Raw genomic sequence first — 23,567 nt, 5'->3', positions numbered from 1 at the left:
TATGCAACATGCTAAGGTGTGCAACATGACTGGTGTCTTGCACGCGTGACACCAGTCATGTTGCCATACCTTAGCTTTTTAAACTGACGCCACTGGAACGCTGTACAAGTGAAATGGGAAACTGATCTGCATACAACATCGGGAAAAATATGATTGGAACATTTGGAAAACACTTCACATACTGTAGTCTCTACGTTTGTAAGGACATCACATGGTATGGGCTTGTATACTAAAGTTAAAACCTTCTGGGAGAATGTTACACAATCTCTGGGGAACGTCATTGGCTACACTGTTCCATGTGATCCTGTAATGTGTTGAATTATACGGTGGAGGGAGCTTGGTCTGAACATAACAAACAGGTCGTCGTAGCAACGGGACGTACAGTAAGACTGATTACAACAAACTGTAATAAGGATGCAGATTCAGCTTAAATCAGTGGTTCTCAACCTGTGGTCCAAATTATTTTGGTGGGTCCCCCAGATGATTAACCTAATGTGCAACATTGTTTTCTCACTCAACAGTAAACAAACCAACATAACGTTTATGTGTATAGAGCGTATCTGCACATTTCTAAAGTGACAATTTAATAACTTTTTAATCACTCTAAAATGGCAAATTAAACATTGGCCAAACTGTCAAATATTAGAGGCAGAAATTGTGAAAATAGCCGATCTACCGGTACAGTTCATGCTCACAACGCCTCATGAGGCATTCTGAGCATGTAGATTTGCTATTTTCATAACAGAACCGTGTTATTGCGACCGTCAGGGAGCAGTTTACTATGAAAACCTCCACCGGCCGTCCGTCCGTCCGTCCGTCCGTCCGTCCGTCACACGTCACACGTCACACCTTTGCCCTGCTCATATCTCCGCATCAGTATGACATCACACCACATGTGTACACAAACCTTTGTGTACGTTGCTGTGGCAACAGTCTGTTGTTGCTGGTCTGTTAGTGTACGTTAGCAACCACCTTAGCAACCATGGTTTTACCCTAGCAACCAACTGTTTACCCTAGCAACCAACTGTTTACCATAGCAACCATGTTTTTTTTACCCTAGCAACCAACTGTTTACCATAGCAACCAGATACGCAGAGCAGGGATCTCCATATATGGGCATAAACAGGTGACATCACACTGATGTCAGATACTCAGAGCAGGGATTTCTCCATAATATATGGGCATAAAAGGGATTCTGTTAGGGATCTCCATATATGGGTATAAAAGGGATTCTGTTAGGGATCTCCATATATGGGCATACAAGGGATTCTGTTAGGGATCTCCATATATGGGCATAAAAGGGATTCTGTTAGGGATCTCCATATATGGGCATAAAAGGGATTCTGTTAGGGATCTCCATATATGGGCATAAAAGGGATTCTGTTAGGGATCTCCATATATGGGCATAAAAGGGATTCTGTTAGCTGTTAGTGATCTCCATATATGGGCATAAAAGGGATGCTGTTAGGGATCTCCATATATGGGCATAAAAGGGATTCTGTTAGGGATCTCCATATATGGGCATGAAAGGGATTCTGTTAGGGATCTCCATATATGGGCATAAAAGGGATTGTATCCCAGATGATGCCCTGTTAGGAGATCCACACTAACAGAATCCATATATGGTCCTACCGACAGCTGCTATAAGCCAACCCTGGCGATAAGGTCTGAGTCGAAGAAATGCTTCTTTCCTGGCAAGAATTGCCCCTTTATACTGTAGGGCTTGTTTGTGTATTGTATGACATTGCAACAGGTTCTCACCCCTATTGCGTCATACAACTGACGCGATCTTAAATACCGAATGCTTCTCACCATAGACGCGGACGGATTGCCTAATGTCTCAAGGGACAGACGCATTGGGTGGTCTAAGAAGAAAGAAAAAAAAGTAGTTCCTGATGCGGGATTCGATACCGCTCTGAAGGCTTCTTGGTTTACCAGCCACCCGTCGCTACCGTTCACGCCACTATAAACGACGGAGCGGCGCCGTCTCAGGCGGCGATGACCCCCGTGAGTCGCCACCGAGGCGAGCGATAGCGAGCCGAGTTGCCGCGACGAGCGGTGGGAACGCCGCATGAGCCGACTCAGCCGCGTTACCGAATTACGTGCCGTTATGGACAGAATAGTAAATCTTGACCAGGGGACTGCTTCCGCCTCCGAATGTGGCTCAAAGAAGGGACTACGTTAGCATTCCACGTTTTGTCAAAGGTAAAAGCACAAAAAAAAAGTAACTTCCCAGTCACTCTGGTTAGCTCAGTCGGTAGAGCGTGGAAATACAAATCCAGGGACCGGGGTTCGATTCCCCGTGACGGCCGTCAGTGAAAAATATTCCAGTAAACACATGTCGGCGCATGCGTACTAAGACTCTGTCTCGTCCAAAAACTCTCCGTCTCCGTCGCACCCTAGACGCAATAGTCACTCCCAAAAGGAAAGAAAGACACGGCGTCGGGAGGGTGAAGCAAAGGGGGTGAGAATGGGTTGGACATTGACATCACGCCACATCATCGGCTGAGGACTGTGTGATGTCATCATATCTCCATATATGGAGACATAAGTTGCTCATGCCCAAATATGGGCTGGTGAGGTCAGACTTAGTGTGATGCGTAGGTTATCTCCATATATGGAGATTCAACTTCAATGAGTAACCATGGCAAACTGTCAACTGCCCGTATGTCTTGATAATTGGTAAAACAAACTTTTGGCCTATTTGTGGAGATAAGCGACCAACGGTCGCTTATCTCCCGATTAGGGAGTCTTACTGGTACAAAATATAATTGCTCAACTCTTAGTGCTCGTCAGGGAGGGGGGTCCCCGGTTAAAATATGATTATTTTGGGGGTAATGGCCTGAAAAGGTTGAGGACCACTGGCTTAAAGGACTGTGGTGGCAAACATTCCTGGAGGCCACCAAATATTCGAATATTCGAATATCAAAGTCACTATTCGACATTGGATTTTTTGTATTGTTTTCTCTTTAAAAATATATATATATATTTCTTCATGGTTTATAAAGCTTGGTTAGATAGGAAGTCATAAGAATGAGTTGTCAATGCCCTTGGTGGATGAATTTGTTAATGCTCTATACCAGGGGTTCTCAAACATTTTTAGGCTGTGACCCCCAAAATAAACATATTTGAACTGGGGACCCCCACCCTGACAAGCACTTGGAATTGTAGGTATTACATTTAATGTGACTCGGTTCCGCAGATAAATATTGTGAAAATAGCAGATCTACATGCTCACAACGCCTCGCGTTGAGCATGTAGATCGGCTATTTTCACAATGTTTGCCTCTTATTTACTTAATATTTGACAGTTTGGCCAGTCCTGTTGAATATTCGAATACTTTGATGTCGAATAATTAGAATACTAAAAATCACTATTGGTGAATGCCCTAATGGAGGGAGCTGCCTCTAACCTCTCAGAACTCTATCACGAGGAACAACGGTTATAGAGTAATTATGGACATGGTGTGTAAAATCCCTACTTTCCCAGAATGTTGAGTCACACACCAGTGACTCCACAAATGGCTCACGATTTCTTTTGGCATTCGTGACCTGAAATGCACTATTCTTTATATGTGTAGGCCTACGTGTATCTCTGGTATGTCCTGCAGATCCACACAGCATTAGAAATATTTTTTTTTTTACAACCGTGATACAGAACAGTTCCCTGAAGCGAAGCGGAGTGGTCTCATCTTGGAATTTGAGTGTTTTGTCTGTTGATAGATCACGTGTCTCCAAACGGAGCCATGGCTACACTCAGACGGTTTAACTCACTTAATCTGTGGTTACCAGAAACCAAAAAGGTTAATGTTCAAAAGGTTGTACACAGCAAAATACTGTCTTAATTTAACTCTGAAGCTGGGTTCAAACCTGAAGCTATTTCTTCTATTCTAGTCGCTTCAATCGCTTCACTTTGGTCGCGCGGGTCCGCGTTGGTAAAAAAATCATGTCCCGTTGGAATCAAGGTGAAACACCATTGAAAAAAAAGGGAGTCCCAACACCAAACACCAAAAACACGTCTGTGTCTTCGGACAACATCAACGCTGATTGGCTGTCAGGACGCGATGGGTGGAGTGGGGGTGAAGCCAAGGTCGCTTCAGTTGGATTTTTCCAAATGGAACGAAGATACGAGGAGCCTTTCGGATCGTCTCGTCTTTGCATTGATTTTGTATGTACTGTAATCGCGCCGCTCGAACCATCCAGGTTTGAACCCAGCTTCGGAGAATAAGACTGGACCAGGGTTTCTGTCAGCCAAATCAAGCTTTACATAGCTGCGTCTCCTCCTAATCAGCCAGTCTGGTTCGCTCGTGTGTTATGATAAACAGAACCGTGGTTCCGATCGAGGTGATAGAATCTGAACCAAGCTGGGCCAAATTGATGATAATAAAAGAGGGACCTGAACTCGCATGGGTCGTAGATATTATACAGGCAACCACAGTGACTGTCTGTCTGCAGAGGATAATGTGGTGAGAGTTGGTGACACTGACACACATGTTGTACGTACATATTTGCAGGCAAGTAATCTACCTTCCTTGCGCCATCATTCATGATGACATAATAAACATTAACAAAACAAAAAACTAAATCTGTAGGTTTTGCATATTAAGGTTGAATGAGCCCAAACGTATATATTAATTTGTTTATATTGTTCAATGGTGTCATGCAAGCTGTTCACTCACGCCCACTTTATTCCGTTTTTTCTTTGGAACACCTCTGCAGTCTGCAGAGGTGTAAGTAAATTATAAAAAACAGGAACAGATTGCATCTGTGATAAAGTGAAAATAAGCACAGCGCTACAAGGTGTACGTATTTTATCAGTTGGGTGCGTATATCTGCAAACACATATGTGACGTTAATTATAATATGGCTGATTAATTTATTCTTTGGCTTGTAAAATATAATCCTGTCGATCAAGGTGGCCGGCCCAAAAATACCCTAGCAGAAACCCTGGAATGGACCCATCGTTTCTACACTCAGAGTTAAATTAACATTGCAGATTTTTGCTGTGCGTGGAGTTTAATAGGATTTCAAACAAACATCACAGGTGCTTATGTGATTTGACAAAACAAATAATAATTATGAACCAGATGGAATGGCAGGGCAACAGATCATTTTAAATGCTGGATATTCAAATAGCGTGGGTGGGAAAAAAAACTGTACTGTAATTTTACATTCTCATAAACAATAAATCTGTTTTAGAAATGTTGAAAAGGGTGTTTTAACAGCAAGAGCTACCCTGCCTGCAACATTCACAGCGCGCGCTGTGAGCTTGTAATGTCAGGAATAGAAGTCCACCCTGGTAAAGTCACCTAAACTCCCTATAAACTACAGTAAATATAATCAATATACATTTGATTAATCTTTTTAGAGTAGAGAGGCTTCCAGGGCATTGCAAGTACAGCCTATCTGGTTTTGAATGCTAGAACTATATCATGTACAGTATAGATATTGAACCATTTTGAAAAACAAGACTGATATTGTTGTTTAAAAATGGACTAGTTTGTAAATAATAATTGTCCCTTATCTGTTGCCCGAATTATAATACTTCATTCCCCCAATTTATATGCTAACTAAATACAGGCTTATTTTGTATTTATTTTTCAATCATCTCAGCACTGTTCATCGTCTTCTGCATTCAACACTTTCACTACTATTTTCCATTCTTTACCTCAACTCAGGTTTGCTGTGTTATTGTATCCCTCTTCCGAACAGTGTTATACCAGTAGGTTTGGCTAGAACTGCTGTGTAGTCCTACTAATGGCTACTGTACAGTAAGGGCTCTAAGTTCTCCATAAAGAAAGGACCACTGGTTTCGTTTGTTCTGGGTATTATTCACGTATTCCTCTATAAATGTAGAGCAGCCACTCCAACATATGGCACGCCTCCAAACCTCAGCCCACACATACAGCCCAGCTGCCATGGAGTCAACTATTTCATTCTTTGTTTTCATTTGACTTCCTAAGAAGCCACCGTCAGTGTTTTCCGCGCATACAAAACAACTCACAGACCTCAAAATTACATTTCTACAGCGGTGCTCCTCCATGCTGGAGACGTCACTCGAGAATTTAAGACGTTTGGGGGATATTTAAGAGCACATGAACATCATAAATCAGTTTTTTTTTTCTTTTCAATGAAGCACCCCTTTTTGCAAACCTCAACTCTGGATCACAGCCACATAGTCATTTTTTGGGGGGAAAACAGCCCACTGCAATTTTCCTGTTAAGCAAATACTCATCATGTTGACAATAACAATAGTGTTTTGTGTTGCACGTCTCACATTCAACAGCAATTATTAAGTGCACATTATGCAGCCAACATATTCCCTACAGACTGATGAGGGTTTTAATGGTACGTGGGGACTGCTTTGTAACTCAACGGCATCTCACATTCAGCCAACGTGAGTAATATATTCTCACTGCTGTGCCCCACGCACAGGCAACCACTCCACGGTGCAAATTGCCCTGTTACTGTATGTGAAAAATCCACAGTAAAAGGCAAACAGTCTGGATGTGTCTGTGTGTTTGTCTTCTTTTTTTTTTTTTACGGGATGGTAGCACGGAGTCAACAAAACAACTATTTTCAATATAATGATTCAAGCCTTTTGGCTCGGTGTTGGCATTATCAGACGTTTTTCTTGAGGCAAACAAATAATGTTTTATCAGCGGAGAACATTTGGCTCTCTGCCAGCAGCTTTTAGATATCATGTATAGTGTTGTCGTGTTCAGTGGTGGTTGCTGGTGTTTGGATTCTGACTTTCCTTTCCCCATCACACAGAATATTTAATCTAGCCAGAGGCTGCCCAGAAGCCCGAGCTCGATCTAAGACGGAGCTAAGGCTTGAGTCTTGTGTTTGTGTGCGTGTGTGTGCACTGCTTGGATGAAAATCGTTAAATATCGAGGCTGTGCCTGTCTGTGTCTTCCACGCATTCTCTGTCACTGATGCACAGCGCGGTGCAGTGTTCACTGGTGTCTCTGTCCGTCCTGTGTTTCATCATTGCGTACATGAAGAGTTTTTATTATTCAAGTCAAATTCATAGGACATGTACATGTTTCTGGCAAAATAAAAGTATTTCTGATTCTATTGTAATCCATTTTGCACGGTAGTTACATTGCAGTTAAGAGTGTCTTCACTATCTTAAGTACAGCAAGATCTATTTAAAATCTATGCAGACACATAGAGTAATCTAGAGAACGGACGGCCGGCTGCATTGATATGTCCACCAATGCAACTGATTCCCTCACTCTGTGTGTATACAAGACCTGGTATCCTCCAAGGACCACATACTGTATCTATCAGTGTTTCTCAAACTTTCACATGTCAAGGTCTTCCGCTAACCCTGGCAATATACAAATGGAACCAAATGAACCTGTTAGGCTTGTATAGGCCAATTCACCCTTTGTCAGCCGTTCAAGAACCAGTGGCGGTCAACTTTCTTGGAACCTTCGTTCCTTCTTGCGAACCGGCCCGCTAACCGGCTTGGGTTTCCACCTGATTGAACCAGATTGAGCCAGACTGAACCAAGGTTTATTTGGTTCCCGTTCCGGACCAACCTTTACGGTTCGGAACCAACTAGGTTCTCGGTGGAAAAGCTCACCTCTGGTTCATCCCATAGAAAGAACCCAAACCGGTTCTTTGCCGGTTGAAAAGCACCCAGAGAGAGAAGGACAGGGCAGTGTTCTATAGGACAACGGTCTTACCAGGTGAGTGGGTAGCTGCGGAGGTGACCATTGGAACTGTGAACAAGCACAACAACAACACGTAGGATGAGGACCTCTTTCCACGTCTACCAAAGTTCACCACAAACATGGAAAAATGTCTCCCATATTCTGTGACTAGACCTCCCCCACACACATTTCTTTAGCGGTGATTCACATTCCCACATGGCACTATAAAAGCTCTGTGTAATGACCAGAGGGCAGTTTATTCATAGCGTACATGGTTGCATACAGTATATCGTCTTTGTCGGGCAGTATCTCCAAGTTTCAAATGTGTATGTTTTTTTTCGTAAAGTAAAGCCCTGCTTCATCATACAAGACTGTCCCACAAAACTAGTGAAAATAGCAGATCTACAAGCACACACCGCTTCGCGGTGCGAGGCGTTGTGTGCTTTTTTCACTATTTTAAATCATTTTTTTTAAATGATAAATAAAAAACAAACAGTCTTGGACATACAAGGTTTCCACCCGACAACGATGATATGTAGGTGGTGTAGGGCTGACCCAAAAAAATCGAATATTCGAACGTTCGTTCGATGGCACGGGATTCAAACAAAAGAAATTCGAACAATCGTCCGTTTGTCCTTTGGGGGGGCCGCGTGCCTTAGCTTGCGCCTCGCTCCACTCCAGTCCAGCTTGATTGCGTCACCTCCTCCTCACACGCGTGTTAACAATAACAACAAGCCGACAACAACAAGAGCAAGCAAGAAGCCATAAGAATGGTCGCTGATAATTAAAGAAAGAAAAGAAAAGGCAGCGCACTGTGACAGATAAAGCCCAGGACACCAATGTCTGAGTAACATCATCACCCATGCAACTACGCGATGCGGTCACCCATTTCTGTGTCAAGCCCCCGACACCAATGTCGGTGTAACATCCATGCATGCTGTACGTTGTTGTCGTCCTGACCGAGACACGAGCTTGTTCTTCATCAGGAAACAAACAGCGAAAATTAGATTTTCCAAAACAAACCCCGTCACCCATCGATCCCGTTTTAAAGAGGAAAGAAGAGCTTAAAACAAACTTGCTAGGGTTAGGTGGTGTTGATGATGACAGGTTTATATCTGATCTGCAAACTCAAAACTAGTCGTGTCCGCCTAGTTGTCTGACTGTTGCTGTTGCAGCTGCGACTCGTTACAGACATTACATGATTATGTCAATCCTACCTTACTGCAAAAACACATTTCTTATAGAAAACATTTGTATCATATTCTTCTTCTTCCTCGTTGTATTGTTGTTTTTACTGTGCAAATAGGGAGCTTTATTAATGGAAAAACATTTTTCCCTTTTTTAATTGGGTAAAAAAACTAATTTTTCAACACATTACGGTTAACAAAGGCTATCGGTTAAGCACCCCCCCCCCCCGGTCACCGTTGCCGAAGCTTCGAAGTTCGCTCGCTTTTGTCGAAATATTCTGACGCTATCAAGTGTTTCTCTGTCAGCGACCAAGTTAGTCTCAAGGCAGCCGCGCTCTTCCACAACCTTGGACCCTTTGTCAGCCTTCTGATTGGTCCCCGACTGACCAACCAGCAGGCTCTTTCTGCCTTGTCCCGCCCTGGTTCTGCCTTTTTTATGTTGAATTCGCTAAAACATAATTTTTAGAGAAATACAAACTTTTATACTGCACCTGAGAGGCTGCTTTTTAATGAAACTAAGTTTACAATGAGAATTAAACAGAATAACAATAAGAAGCTACTGAATTTCAATGGTAGTGGATGGAGAGAAAGGACTTTTGTCCCACCAAGACACATCAACCAATGGGTGAGAAGAGGGGCAGGACAACAGGCAGGACTTGACAAAGGGTGAATTTAGCCCCTGGAATCCACTTTGAGAACCACTGATCTAAATGATCACAGCAACTCTCTGGTCAACCAACTACAATACACCTCTTCAACTGCTCAACATCGTGTCCATCCCTGCCTTGTAGGATCAAATCTACTGCCCACTTAAATAAGGTCTGCAAATGCCAGACTTTCATGTTCTCTGCCTTGACCCACTACAGTACATGCTTGTATTTTCACTATTTTATCTTGCTTTGTACTGCGTCTTGCAGCTTTGTACTGCGTCTTGCAGCTTTGTACTGCGTCTTGCAGCTTTGTACTGCGTCTTGCAGCTTTGTACTGCGTCTTGCAGCTTTGTACTGCGTCTTGCAGCCCTTGACAAAATAAAAGAGTTGCATGTTTGTATGCTGTAGTGTTCTATTTTTTGTCTTTCATTTTTGTCATGGCCCAGGTCGTCATTGCAATTTGAGAACTGATTCTCAATTGACTAACCTGGTTAAATAAAAGCAAAAAAAAAAAGAAAAGCAAGCAAGCAAGCAAATGAAAATTGTTGCATGTTTAGATATTGTGTGATTGCACAGGTAGAGGGGCAGATGACATAAAGTGGGACCGAAAGCTGAGAGAAGAACAAGCAGTGAAATGGATTTGAAATGGCAGGTATAGCTCAGAGACAGAGGGGCCTTTTCCACCAAAAGAACCTTGGTTCAAGAACCAGTGGCGGTCAACTTTCTTGCGAAGCGGCCGCGAACTGGCTTGGGTTTCCACCAGATTGAACCAGAGGAACCAAAGATTTTGTGGTTCCCGTTCCGTACCAACCTTTACGGTTCAGAACCAACTGGGTTCTCAGTGGAAAAGCTCACCTCTGGTTCAGCCCATAGGCGGGAGAAAGAACCAGAACCGGTTCTTTGCCGGTTGAAAAGCACCCAGAGAGAGAAGGACAGGGCAGCGTTCTATAGGACAACGGTCTTACCAGGTGAGTAGGGAGCTGCGGAGGTGACCATTGGAACTGTGAACAAGCACAACAACAACACGTAGGGTGAGGACCTCTTTCCACGTCTACCAAAGTTCACCACAAACATGGACAACATTTTCTCCCATATTCCGTGACTAGACCTCTAGTCAGAGCGTTTCGGGCACATATCGTGCACTTTACAATAGAAGCATGTAATTTGGCACACAGTTAGAACATGCCATATGGAACATGTTTGGCTATAGGGCCATCACAGATTTGTCTTGGGAAACTTGTGGGAGCCAATCAAAGTTGGGCTCTCATAGACTTTACTAAACAGTACAATAATACAAAAAATAAATATGCTTTAAGTAGCATGTGAGGGGTCAAACTAGGTGTTTTTCGGGATTCTGAATCCAATGCAAGCATTTGTTTTGCAAGAAAAACATTCCTTTCCGAGAAACAGCCCAAAACTGTGAAAAGTGATGACTCGTCACTAAACCATAGTTTTGTGGGGGCCGTTTTTAGCCCAAGGAATGTTTTTTGTTTGACCCCTCACATGCTACTTAAAGCATTTTTTTTTTATTTTTTTATTTATTTTACTGTATAGTAAAGTCTATGAGAGCCCAACTTTGATTGGCTCCCACAAGTTTCCCAAGACAAATCTGCGATGTCCCTATAGCCAAAACATTTTCCACATGGCATGTTCTAACTGTGTGCCAAATTTCATGCTTCTATCATAAAGTGCACGATTCCATCAACATACTGCACGAGATGCCCGGACTACACACACACACAAACACACAGGCACTATAAAAGCTCTGTGTAATGACCAGAGGGCAGTTTATTTATAGCGTACAATCCGTACATGGTTTCATACAGTATATTGTCTTTGTTTCAAATTTGTATGTTTTTTCGTAAAGTAAACCCTGCTTCATCATACAAGACTGTCGCATAAAACGAGTGAAAATAGCAGATCTACAAGCACACAGCGCCTTGTAGATCGGCCATTTTCACTGGTTTAAATCAATTTTCAAATGATAAATACAAAGCAAACAGTTTGGACATAAAAGGTTTCCACCCGACAACGATGATATGTCGGTGGTGTATTCCCGTACATTCCAAACAAATATTCTGATGTTATCAAGTATTTCTCTGTCAGCGACCAAGTTAGTCTCGCTCTTCCACAACCTTGGACTGTTTGTAATTCTGCCCGTTTACATTTGAGAAGAGGAAGCTGTCATCTTTTCAGACTGAAAAGGTATTCAGCTATTGTTTTTTAACCACTTAAACCCAATATACTTTATTGATCGGGGTCCCCCATGGGTCTACCTGGTCCCATCTTTCTTCTTCCGTATACCATACTCTCCGGCCACGCTACAAGCTCACAACAAGATATTTTTTCAAAAATATCTTTATATTTTATATATTATTTAAGTTACTTTCTATCTAGGCTTCGTTTTAATTTGTTTTCCAGTAGGGATTATTGAAGCAACTGCAGAGGGCATAGAGGAAGTGACATGAAATGGCCTGTCTCATTTTCAAAATGTATAAAATAACAGAAGGCTAGACGGAAGCATTTGTGTCTCTCTTGAAAGAATGTAGACAAATGTATATGGTCGCTGGCCGGGCAGAAACCTTGTATCTCCATAATTGATCTTTTTTGTTGATAAATCAATGCCCTATTCAAGCTCACAATGTCCCATGATGAATTGGGAGCTATTTCCATTCTTTTTGTAAAATACGTTATATAATCCTTTGTAAAATACTGAAAATGTTTGGCTATACAGACATTCCCAAAATAGGAATGACAGGTTGAAAGTGTTTATGTTTGTCTGTTTTTTATTAATTCATTATATTTAACCGATAAAAAGTATTAACAAGAGCTTGATGACTAATGGATAACCACATTGGTTGCATTGGAACAAAGTTTCTTTTTAAAATCTCTTTAAAAGTGACAGTTTTGGACATAGAACTTTCACTCCAAAGAAATATTCGTTCTATGGCTGATCTGCATCTCCTCTCTATCTCCTTGCTGCTCCCCGTTTTAGCCTGGAGGGGGCGACAGCGGCTGAATGGACAGTGCGTCGACCACGCGACAGCAACAATTCAGCCCGGGAAAAAGAGTTGGAGAGGCCCTCATTGCGCGCTATAGAGAGAGATCTCTCTCTATAGCGCTGCTGCTACTCAAAGATTTGCCATTTCAGATCATGACAAGTGACAAGCCAGTGGGCCAATTATTGGACATGAGTTATATTTCATCGTTGTCGGGTGGAAACCTTGTATGTCCAAAACCGTTTGTTTTGTATTTATCATTTTATAAACGATTTAAACTAGTGAAAACAGCCGATCTACAAGCACACAACGCCTCGCACCGCGAGGCGTTGTGTGCTTGTAGATCTGCTGTTTTCACTACTTTTGTGCAAGGGTCTTGTATGATGAAGCAGGGCTTTGCTTTGCGAAAAAATGTATACATTTGAAACTTGGAGATACAAGGTTTCTGTCCGACAGTGACAGAGGCCGCCCAGCCTCCAAAATGGAATGAAGGCCGACATTTTTGTTTAATTTTTTTTCCTAATGGCCGGCCTGGACAGGCCGGGAATGAACCGGCCGTTCTCGAGTTGTCCCACTTTTCCCAATGGCCAGCACGTCCCTGGCAACAACCTCCCCGGTGTGATCCCAGCCGGAGACCTGCGGCCGCGTGTCTCTTTACCCTGGGCTTACTGCCACCTCTCTCCTATCTACCCCAAAAATAAAGCAAACAAACTGCTTAAAAAGTCATATTCAGTTCAGATCATTTGTCCCGGCGGCGGGCTGGCTGCCGTCTTGCTTGTAATCCCTTTGCGAGACGAGGCTGTTATCTGGAAGCCAAGGGAGAGAGAGAGAGAGAGAGACACTTACTGGCTTTGATGCTGAAGGCCTTGATCTCCGTTCCTATGTCGTTGGAGGCGTTGCACAGCGCGCTGATGTCTGAAGTCACTTTGACCGACACCACGCTGTGAGCTGTGTTCTCATTGGCTCTGTTCACCACCTCATGCCAGCTCTGTGGACACAGAAAAACACATATACATGTACATCTGTCACAATTATAACATAATCGTCTAACCGCAATCATTTGACATAATCGCAATTATTTTGTCATAATAGTTTCCATGTTGAAAAAGTTTCATATATTTTCAAAAATGTTCTAAAATAGTGGAAATAGCAGATCTACAGTACAAGCTCACAACGAGCTTGTAGATTGTCTATTTCCACTATCAATGTTCTTTTCTACGTATAAAGTTGTCAAATATCATTTGTCATTATCATGTAATTTCTTTGTATATTTAGGTTATGTGTCATATCTGCCATGTGCAACTTCAAAGCCCACAAGCCAAACAGAAAGGTAATTGTCAACGACAAAAACACAATGAAATCGTTAATCGCAATTATTTGAGTGACAATTAATCGTCGTGTAAAATGTCATAATCGTTAATACCTGCAACGCATAGTGAGCGTGGTTCTGCTATTTTTGATGTGTGACTCCCCCGTGTGCAACTAAGAATGAATCAGACATAACTCTTACCGCAAACCCTAAACCTAACCTCTAACCCAGGGGTTTTCAAAGGGGTGCCGTGATGCCAGTCCAGGGGTGCCGCGAGATATTTTGATAATATTTGGAATTCATCAATATCACTACAACAATATAACTTCACTATGTTAGTAAAACAGAGGTGATTTGCACTGTACTTGATGAGTTCTTTTTCTATCTACGACAACACTCTTCACCAAAAATAGCAGATCTACAAGCTCACAACGCATCACGCTGTGAGCTTGTAGATCGGCTATTTTTGGTGAACCTTCCCCCCAGAATAGGCCTGCTGGGGTTCAAGTGGTTAGACGTCAAGTATAAGGTTTTTTCATTCAGTTCTGATGGAAACGGATATTTCTCCAATATGATGTTAGAGTCAAAAACTTTACAGTGTAATTAAGGGGTGCCGTGGATGAAAAAGTTATAGAGTCAAAAGAGTTTGAAAACCCCTGCTCCAACCCCACCCTGAATCTTTTCCTAATTGTAAATCTAATTGTATGTCTAAATCTACAATTATGTTCAACAAGCATTTCTCTTGTCAGGACCAGGAAAATTGTCATCACAATGTCCATTTCTCAAATTCTACCATACCTGCGCTTATGTGCGTGCGTGCACACACGCACCCACACACACGGACCCACCCACCCACACACACACACACACAAAATCAAATCATTTGTCTCTACCCACCCACGCATATTCCAGCAGTTAACCCAAGGCTGGATGCCTGCATGTCTGTGTGAAGCTGTGTGTGTGTGTGTTTGTGTTTGTGTTTGTGTGTGTGTGTGTGTGTGTGTGTGTGTTTGTGTTTGTGTGTGTGTGTGTGTGTGTGTGTGTGTGTGTGTGTGTGTTAGGGATGTGAAAAAAAATCGGAAATCGACGCGTCGATCGACTCACGCTCACCGCGACTCAAAAAGTACGAGTCGAAAAGTCGAAAAATATATATATTTTTTTATTTTTCAAAAGTTTTTCCCCCCAAAAAAGGTTTTAATCGTTCAAAAACGTTATAAGCGTTAATGTTTTCCATATGTGAGAGGACCGTGTGTGTGTGTGTGTGTGTGTGTGTGTGTGTGTGTGTGTGTGTGTGTGTGTGTCTGTCTGTGTCGGAGACGAGTGCATGCCGCCTGCATGTGTTGTGCATTCGCATGCATGCGGCGCTAGTCAGGTCCGCGGACTACTGGTTGAGAAACACTGCTGGACCGTGCTGATGTGCGCGTCATAGCAGTGCGCGCTGACTTGCCTGACTGTATCTCTATGGACTGGATGCTTTTGTTTACCTCCTGCCTCTGCATGCACGCTTGACACGAAAGCTCGCTTGTTAATGGCAGCGTCGCCGTTGTGTGCGATGATCACAAACCACACTACTCGTCGTTAACGTTAATGCGACACACCGGGGATATATGAGAGCGAGCGGTCAGCGCTCCCGCACGTTCCATGGACTTATTGTCACTCCGCTTCTAGTCTCTAGAGAACAGACTCCATGCTAACAAGGAAGAGCAATTATGTATTATCATTATTATTAGGGCTTTGATGCAAGTTCTGATGGGTGCAGCATACGTTGTGTTGTTTAAAGTAATGCGCCGTTGTGCTGCTCTCCTCTCAGCTGCTGCTTAGCGAAAAAAAAAGTGAAAAAAGTCGATCGACGCGTCGATTTTCGGCCGCGACGCGTCGATTCGCCAATAATGCGTCGATTAACATCCCTAGTGTGTGTGTGTGTGATATCTCTTGCTTTGGGACATAACAGGCCCCCTAAGACTGACGAAATGTCTGTGAAAGAATCGTCCTGGAGGCGTCCAGGTCTGGTGCAGCCCCGGTTGGAATGATACAGTAAGTGAAAGGTCCTATTCATGAGTTAATTTCATTAGGCATCCCGCAAAGTTTGGCCCTGGGCGTACAGACAGACAGACACGGGACAAACGGACAAAGCCAGATGTAGGAGCGGTTAGCTCCTTACAGGAGCTTCGTCACATAATAATATTGAATAGTGTAATCCAGGGGTCTACAACGTTTTCAGGCCACGGACCCCTTTGTTGAGAGAGAGAGATGAAGCAGGGACCCCCACAACCTTTTCATAGATTCCATTTAGTTTCATTGTTTGACAGCACAATCATCAGTGATTTTTGGATTGATGTCAATTTGTCTTTTCAGATATTTAACCACTTGAACCGTCAATACTTTTTAAACTTGACCGTTCACTCTGTACTTGGTCTGCCCTTTTTCCCCTCTACACAACGCTGCGAGGCGTTGTGAGCTTGTAGATCTGCTATTTTCGGCTAAAGTTCTCAGAATATGCATGGACACTAGGGTTTAAGCGCATGCATATAAAAAAAGGAGAAAACTAGTTTTCTATCACTCAAAGATTTGGAGGAACTCCTGTAGTAACTCTGAGGACCCCCTAGGGGTCCCGGACCCCCTGTTGAAGACCCTTGGTGTAATATATGGTTGAATGTTCTCAAAGAGAAACTTTAATGTGTCGGACTCAATAATGCTCTGATGAAGGCTCTACACACGTTAGCAGCCAAGTAGCAGAAGTCTCTGGTAGACATTTCCAGTCTCTGGGGGTTCGTTATACTCAGTAATGAGTGCAGCTGAGCGTCCACAACCTGCTCTGCCTTTTGTTTTAAAGCCACGTTTTCACCTGGATTACCTCGTCCTCCTCCACCACACTGCAGTTTGACTCACACTTTCTGAGGCAGTGGAGCTGTGAGCAACATCACCCAGGGATGAGGTTGGCAGCTAGCACTGAATCAATAGGAACACTACGGCTGCACACACAGGGGTCACACTATCTTTACACACACCTGCAACCCGGGAAACTGTTAGTGTCTGTATTTGTACGAGACGAGACGAGACGTAGGTTAGGTGTAAACAAGAAGACGTAATATACCACGGCCCATGGAGAATACTTTATTCTGATTGGCCGTAGGGTGTTCATTATTTTCAGACAACCGCGCAGCGTTGATATAGCGGCCTCATCATTGTTCTAACTTAAAGCACACGATACAAATGGTACTATGTATTAATTGAGGAAATAAATGCATAGAATATGCATATTTTGGAGTTATCGGGATACTCAGGGCCTGGGATTAAAGGGGGAAAAATAAAAAATGGCCAATATGAACGTATGAGGTGTGTAATTAGGGTATCGTTGGGCTGCTGAATCCATTCCAACCATTAGTTATCAGTAACATGCAAACAGCCCCAAGGTGAAAAAGGTGACACATTTTTATGGGGATAAAATGTGCGCCGCGTGCAGCGCGGCGCGAAATTTTGGACCTTTTTTTACTGAATTTGCACGTTTCTAACTCGGTTAAACAGTGACTTACTCATACATATCATACATACCGGTATGCAGCAAAATTGGACTTGTTGCCTACCACCAATTGTTCTAGATATAATAAAGAAAATTAAATCTACAATAATATAGCCTACAGATATACCGGTAGTTATAGGAATATCTTAATATTTAGGGACTTGTCTTTAATAAACAGGCATAGACAGTGACAATGTGCACTGTGAGCTTGTAGATCGGCTATTTTAACTACTTCTTAAATAGGCCTATTTGTTTTCTAAGCTCATTTCTTATATCATTTTGTATTATTTATTCATGAAATTAAAAAAGTAATTTACTTTTTTTTTTTTTTTTTAAATCATGAAATGTTTAGCTTTTTTGGGGAGGGAATGTTTTTTGAAAATGTTTTGAAATAATAAAAACGAAATGTAGGAAACCAAAAATGAAGGGACCCATAAAAATGTGTCCACGACCCACACATGGGTCCCGACCCAGTGTTTGGGAAACAGTTGTAAATCACAGTCACAAATGATTCATTTAGTGGATTCTCCTGGCTGACTTTTTGCAATCTAGCTAGCCATCATCGTCAAATAAAAGGTCGATCCTTTTCACTTGTAACTCGAGCTCAGTTAGTCCGTTCTTAAGTTGAGAGACCAGACTTTTTGTGACTTGTCTCAGCCTCCTCCTTCTGTAGGAAGAAGTCACGGCAACTCTAGCGTTAGCATGTGGCTAAGCTAGCGAATCATCGTAAAATCAACAAGGCTATAACCGATAATATCACATCACGCATCGATGCAGAATAGCGCACGACCGCGATGCAAGCGAATCAAACAGCCAACAGTCCACAGTCACACCACAACTACGGCAACTGTCTTTGCAAGCTTTGAGCGCTCAGCTCTGCCTCTGTCAGGGCTCGCAGTCAGTGCATTGAGTGCAGTCAGTGTTGTTGACTGAGCGCTGCCAGCTGACGACGACGTCACAAAGAGAAGGGACTCAGGGAGCGCTTGATTTGTTAAAAAACAAAACGACCCACTTCCCCTTCCACCTTCAACACCATTGTCCTGACAAAATGGACGGCGCCGAGAATAAGAAATAAACGCTCCTCTTCTCACTGCTGCTCTGACGACACGACACCCCCCCACCCCCTAAACATTTTTTTAACGAATCTGCACGATTCACACAAATGACCAATTTGGATTAAAAACGGCGATTTTCGCCGAAAAGCTACACGTTTGCATGCCTGAGTAAGAATTACTCCTTGGCCATAAAAAAGGCCTAATTGGCTAAGGCTTAGCCAATCATGTCATTCGAGTTCACCTGTGTCCTGTTAGTCCCTATGTTTTAAACCCTGTTTGAGTGTTCCTTGTCAGATTGTATCATGTTATCCTGTGTGTCATGATGTGTGCTTACCCACCTGATCTTGTATAGTTTTCATGAATTCAAACACTACTCCAACTTTTTGTTTTATTGCCAATATTATAAGTCTCATGGACACACAAAAGTAGGTGTGGCCTATTTTATGGCCAAGGAGTAATTTTAACTGAAAACGAATGGTTGGACTGGATTCAGTAGCCCAAAAATACCCAAATTACACACCTCATACGTTCAATATTGGCCATTTTTGATTTTCCCCAGGCCCTAGGGATACCCAATAACTTTGATTGGCTCCCACAAAGCATGTCAAGGGAGTTGGGTTTGACAAAGTTCAGAGGTGATAGTAGACACCTTTATGAACATATTTGTGAAGAAAGCTAGTGATTTAGATTTAGTTCCCAGATTGGTCTAGCAATAGGCTAACTTTCCCTTACTAGAGAGGATGATTTTGGTGCCATCTCCCCTAAATCCCCTCCCTGCTGGAGCCATGGCCAACCAGCAGGGGACACCATTGCAGTGACAAGGACACCATCCTCCCCTTGCCCCAGCGTCCCAACTTGCCCACCAACCTGCCACCAACGGCTGGGAATTCAATCCTGGTCTCTGTGGCGCTGTGCTTTACCTCTGTGTCATGAAGCCATCTTTAAATATACATGATGACTAAATACATCCATTAGTGAATGCAGATGCTGTGCGATGCGTGTGCATTGTGTGTGTGTGTGTGTGTGTGTGTGTGTGTGTGTGTGTGTGTGTGTGTGTGTGTGTGTGTGTATGTGCGCCTGGCTGCGTGTGTGCACCTGCGTGTGTGTGTGGACCATTTAACACACACACACACACACACACACACACACACACACACACACACACACACACACACACACACACACACACACACACACACACACAAACACACTCACACATCGACCATGCAAGGACACTTCAACACTAAGCCAGGAAGAGCGGCCGCTCTACGTCCCGAGCCACTGCCGCTGCATGTGTGCACACACACAGGAATGTGAGTGTGCATTCCTGTGTGTGCGTGTGTGTGTGCGTGTGTGCGTGCGTGTGTGTGTGTGTGTACCTGGCTGCCAACGATGTTCCAGGAGATGGTGGGCAGAGGGTGCCCATGGGCCTCACAGCTCAGGTTGACCAGGCGGCCCTCGGCCTCCTCCAGTGCCACGTCCTTGTCCTCGTCGTTGAGCTGGGGAGCGCCTGGACACAGCCAACACACAGCATGTCATACACTGGTTACCAAGTATGTTTCACTACGTTATACTTTATTCCTACTCCACTATAGGGACTGGGACGATATGAACATTTCATATCACGATTATTGTGAACAAAGAAATCACGATTTATGATAAACCAGAAAACAACGTCCCTGGGTGGGCTCGAACCACCATCCTCTCGGTTAACAGCCGAGCGCGCTATCCTATTGCGCCACAGAGACTGCTATCTCTGTCTGTTTTTAAAAGAAAACACATCTGTTTTGGTACAGTCTGAAAAGAGATTTAAGTTTGTTATTAGGAAATATTTTCAAAACACACCAGCCTGCATACTTGTCCAGGTACAGTATGTACGCTGACAGGTGCACGTGCATACGACTCAGGTGGGACTTTGAATCCAAATCCACAACATTTGAATATCTGTTTAACCATTTAGAACGGGTACACATTATAGTGTATTATTATTTTATGCTTTAACTATTGAAAAATAGTTCGCAGCGCGGCACTCGGTGCCGCGCTGTGAGCTTGTATATCTGCTATTTTTCACTGGTTAAAGCATTCAATAATTCTAGGCCTAAATGGGTTTTAAACATGCCTACGATGAGTCCATTGCTCCACAGAGGCACACATCACCAACCCATACGGTATAGGCATGTAGGGATATCCGGTTGTCCAGAACCATCAATCAGAGGCCCATATACTGTATGTGGCAGCCCATATACACAGTAGATCTTCATATATGGGTATAGAAGAAGTGACACGGGCAGAAATATGAGCACAACAGGTACTCTGACAGTGGTTACAATGGGTATTGCATAACGGAGGAGCATGCATTCCCAACTTTCATCGTTCCCGAGTAGGGCTGTAGTCCCCAGTGACCACCGGTCTAGATAAGCTCATTGTGGAAACAAATACATGTTGTTTCTCGATTGAAAAAGGTTATCCTTATGGGTAAATCTTCAAACTCTCAGAGTTTTTACACCCTCAGGATTGTTCTGTGTATATATACTGTATATCAGTGGTTCTCAAAATGAATTACGGGGACTTTGTGGGTAACTTTACGAGGGTCTAAATTGACCCATACGAGTCTGTAACTCTGACAGTATACAAATGGAACCAAATGGACCCTAACGGGTCCATTTGGTTCCATTTGTATACTGTCAGAGTTAAGGGGAGACCTTGAAATGTAAAGAAGTTTGAGAAACACTGCTGTATACAGGGCTGTATTAACCATTGGGCCAGTGGGGCCGTTGCCAGGGGCCCTTGGGGGAACTGGGCCATGTGGTCATTAACAATTTACTAAAGTTAAATGTATAGGTTAATTAAAAATCAAATGTGTGGGGCCCTCCTCTGTTGTCTACAGGTGCTTTGTTTGCCCACAGATGATCATCATGGCTTAAAATCTGAGCTGGGTAGTGCGAGTCGGGAGGAAGGGGGGTTATAGTGGAGGGTCGGGGGGGCCCCTAAAAAATTATAGGCCAGGGGCCCTCACTGGGGTTAACCCATTTAGGCCTGAACACATTATGACGCAATATTTTATGCTTTAAATATAAAAAAATAGCAGATATACAAGCTCACAGCGCGGCACCGAGTGCCGCGCTGCGAGCTTGTAGATCTGCTATTTTTGAAAAAGTCGTGAAAATGTGTGCAAATCTTTGAATATATGTATTTTCAAAGCAAACGTTTGTAACTCAAATTTTGCTTCTGGGTGGTCCCTAGAACTAAATATTTTGAGATGCGTGTCCGTGGCCAAATAAATATAATTTTGGGGGTCCTTCACATGAAAAGGTTTGATAACCACTGACATAGTAGTCTCTCAAGAACAGACTAACTGAACTCCAGTTAAGTGAAAAGGACCTTTTCTTTGACGATGGCTGGCCAGATTGCTGACATAGAAACATAGGTTTTTTCAAAAGAACCTTAGAAGGATTCAAAAGACACTTATAGAATCGGGTCAAAATTGAATTTTTCAGGATTTTTTTTTTTAAATAGCAGATCTACAAGCTCACAGCGCGGCACTCGGTGCCGCGCTGTGAGCTTGTATATCTGCTATTTTTTTTAATATTTAAAGCATAAAATATTGCGTCATATTGTGTTCAGGCCTAAATGGGGTTAATCCGTCCCTGGCTGTATATCATGCATGTGTTGTGGACGTCAGTGATAGCTGACCTTGGACGATGATGTGGACAGATCCGGTGGTGTGCAGGGTAGGCAGGGCAGGGACGGTCACCTCACACACGTATTCTCCCGACGTGTCATACGTGGCGGCCTCCAGGGACAGTGTGGGGCCTTGTCCTACCTGCTTCCCGTCCTGCACACACAAACACATGAGCAACGTCACACAAACGCATGAGCAAAGTCACACAAACGCATGAGCAAAGTCACACAAACGCATGAGCAAAGTCACACAAACACACTGTTTGTTTATTTTCAGTATCTTTTTATTCCTTTTGCATGCCAGTCAGAGTTGCCCCTGTGCAACGGATTCTGTCCGTTCTTTTTTCTTTTACACAGTGAAATATACATTGGTAAATTAGCTTTCACATCATATTGCTCAGGTGGATCTTGACCTTGACAGCAGTACTTAACAGAATGCAGAGAATCTAGATGGAAAGGAGATTCAGTAGAATGATTCGTCCCACTTTTTTTTACATATTTTCATAAATGCCATATACTCAACGCCTTGTTAACGGTGGTAAATAATGGGTGTTTTTAATGAATCTATCATGGTTAAAATGGAGTTTGAAGTTACAATGGGTGTGTGTGGGGAGAGGCCCTGGGCCTGGGGGGCCTGATAACATTTACATCAAATATCTAAATATTGAATCAAGCAAATTAAAATCGGTTCAGGGTGTTCATAAAAGCCTGATTAGATGATAAAATGACCAAACATTTTTTTTTAAGTGAAATATCCCTTTAACCCTAACCCTAACCTCAGTAAAACTAACGCTGGTGAATTCTCACCTGGTGAAATGCTAACCTGCCGACGCTGGTGAATGCTAACCTGGTGTTCGGAATGGGGATATGTCGGAATGGAAACCCGTCACCGGCCAGGCTAGCCATGAACAAAGAAAAGGAATGAGTGACTGAACCAGAGCTGGGTGGGAGTGAATAGTAGCGTCACGTCAGCAGCACTGTTGAAAGTACAATCTGTCTTCACCGTTATCAGGGAGTGAGTTGAGTGCAGTCCAACGGCTCATTATTTGTTTAACAGATGGAACATTTGCACATGGATGTCAAGGGTAACGTACAGCTATACAAAACCCTTGGCAGTGGGATACGGTGGCTGTTGGGGAGGAAACCCTGTATGTCCAAAACAGTTACCTTTCAGGAGACGGAACAAAGAACCGGTGTTCCAATGGATGACGAGGTGTGAGCTAGCTATTAACAAGCTCTTTTTAATACTCTTCATTGGTTAAATACTTATCAGTAGCGTCATTTATAATGGGTTGATGAGTTTTATAAACCCAAGGGCCGCCTCCTACTGGTGAGGGATTTTTTTTTAATTAATTTTGTTTTCAATAAATGAAAATAGCCCCCTATAGTATCTACTAGGGCATTCACGAATAGTGATTTTTAGTATTCGAATTATTCGACCTCAAAGTATTCGAATAGTCGAATATTCCAAGCTCTCAAAAATTAAGTAAGCAAGAGGCTAAC

General features: G+C 43.0%; 1 protein-coding gene across 1 annotated transcript in view; it reads right to left on the bottom strand.

Moving 5' to 3' along the window:
• Positions 1-23,567, bottom strand: part of mcama (melanoma cell adhesion molecule a) — a gene marked incomplete at both ends in the record, with an annotated part of 70,877 nt that overhangs the window by 22,209 nt on the left and 25,101 nt on the right. The window contains 4 exons of the mRNA XM_080748688.1: positions 10,466-10,501; positions 13,346-13,487; positions 19,763-19,893; positions 22,077-22,218. Coding sequence (XP_080604814.1) covers positions 10,466-10,501; positions 13,346-13,487; positions 19,763-19,893; positions 22,077-22,218 — 451 coding nt within the window. The remainder of the gene's footprint in view (positions 1-10,465; positions 10,502-13,345; positions 13,488-19,762; positions 19,894-22,076; positions 22,219-23,567) is intronic.

This window comes from Nannobrachium achirus, assembly GCF_963921795.1.
Source record: "Nannobrachium achirus genome assembly, chromosome: 19".
NCBI lineage: Eukaryota > Metazoa > Chordata > Actinopteri > Myctophiformes > Myctophidae > Nannobrachium > Nannobrachium achirus.
This window is presented reverse-complemented; position numbering and strand designations above follow the sequence as displayed.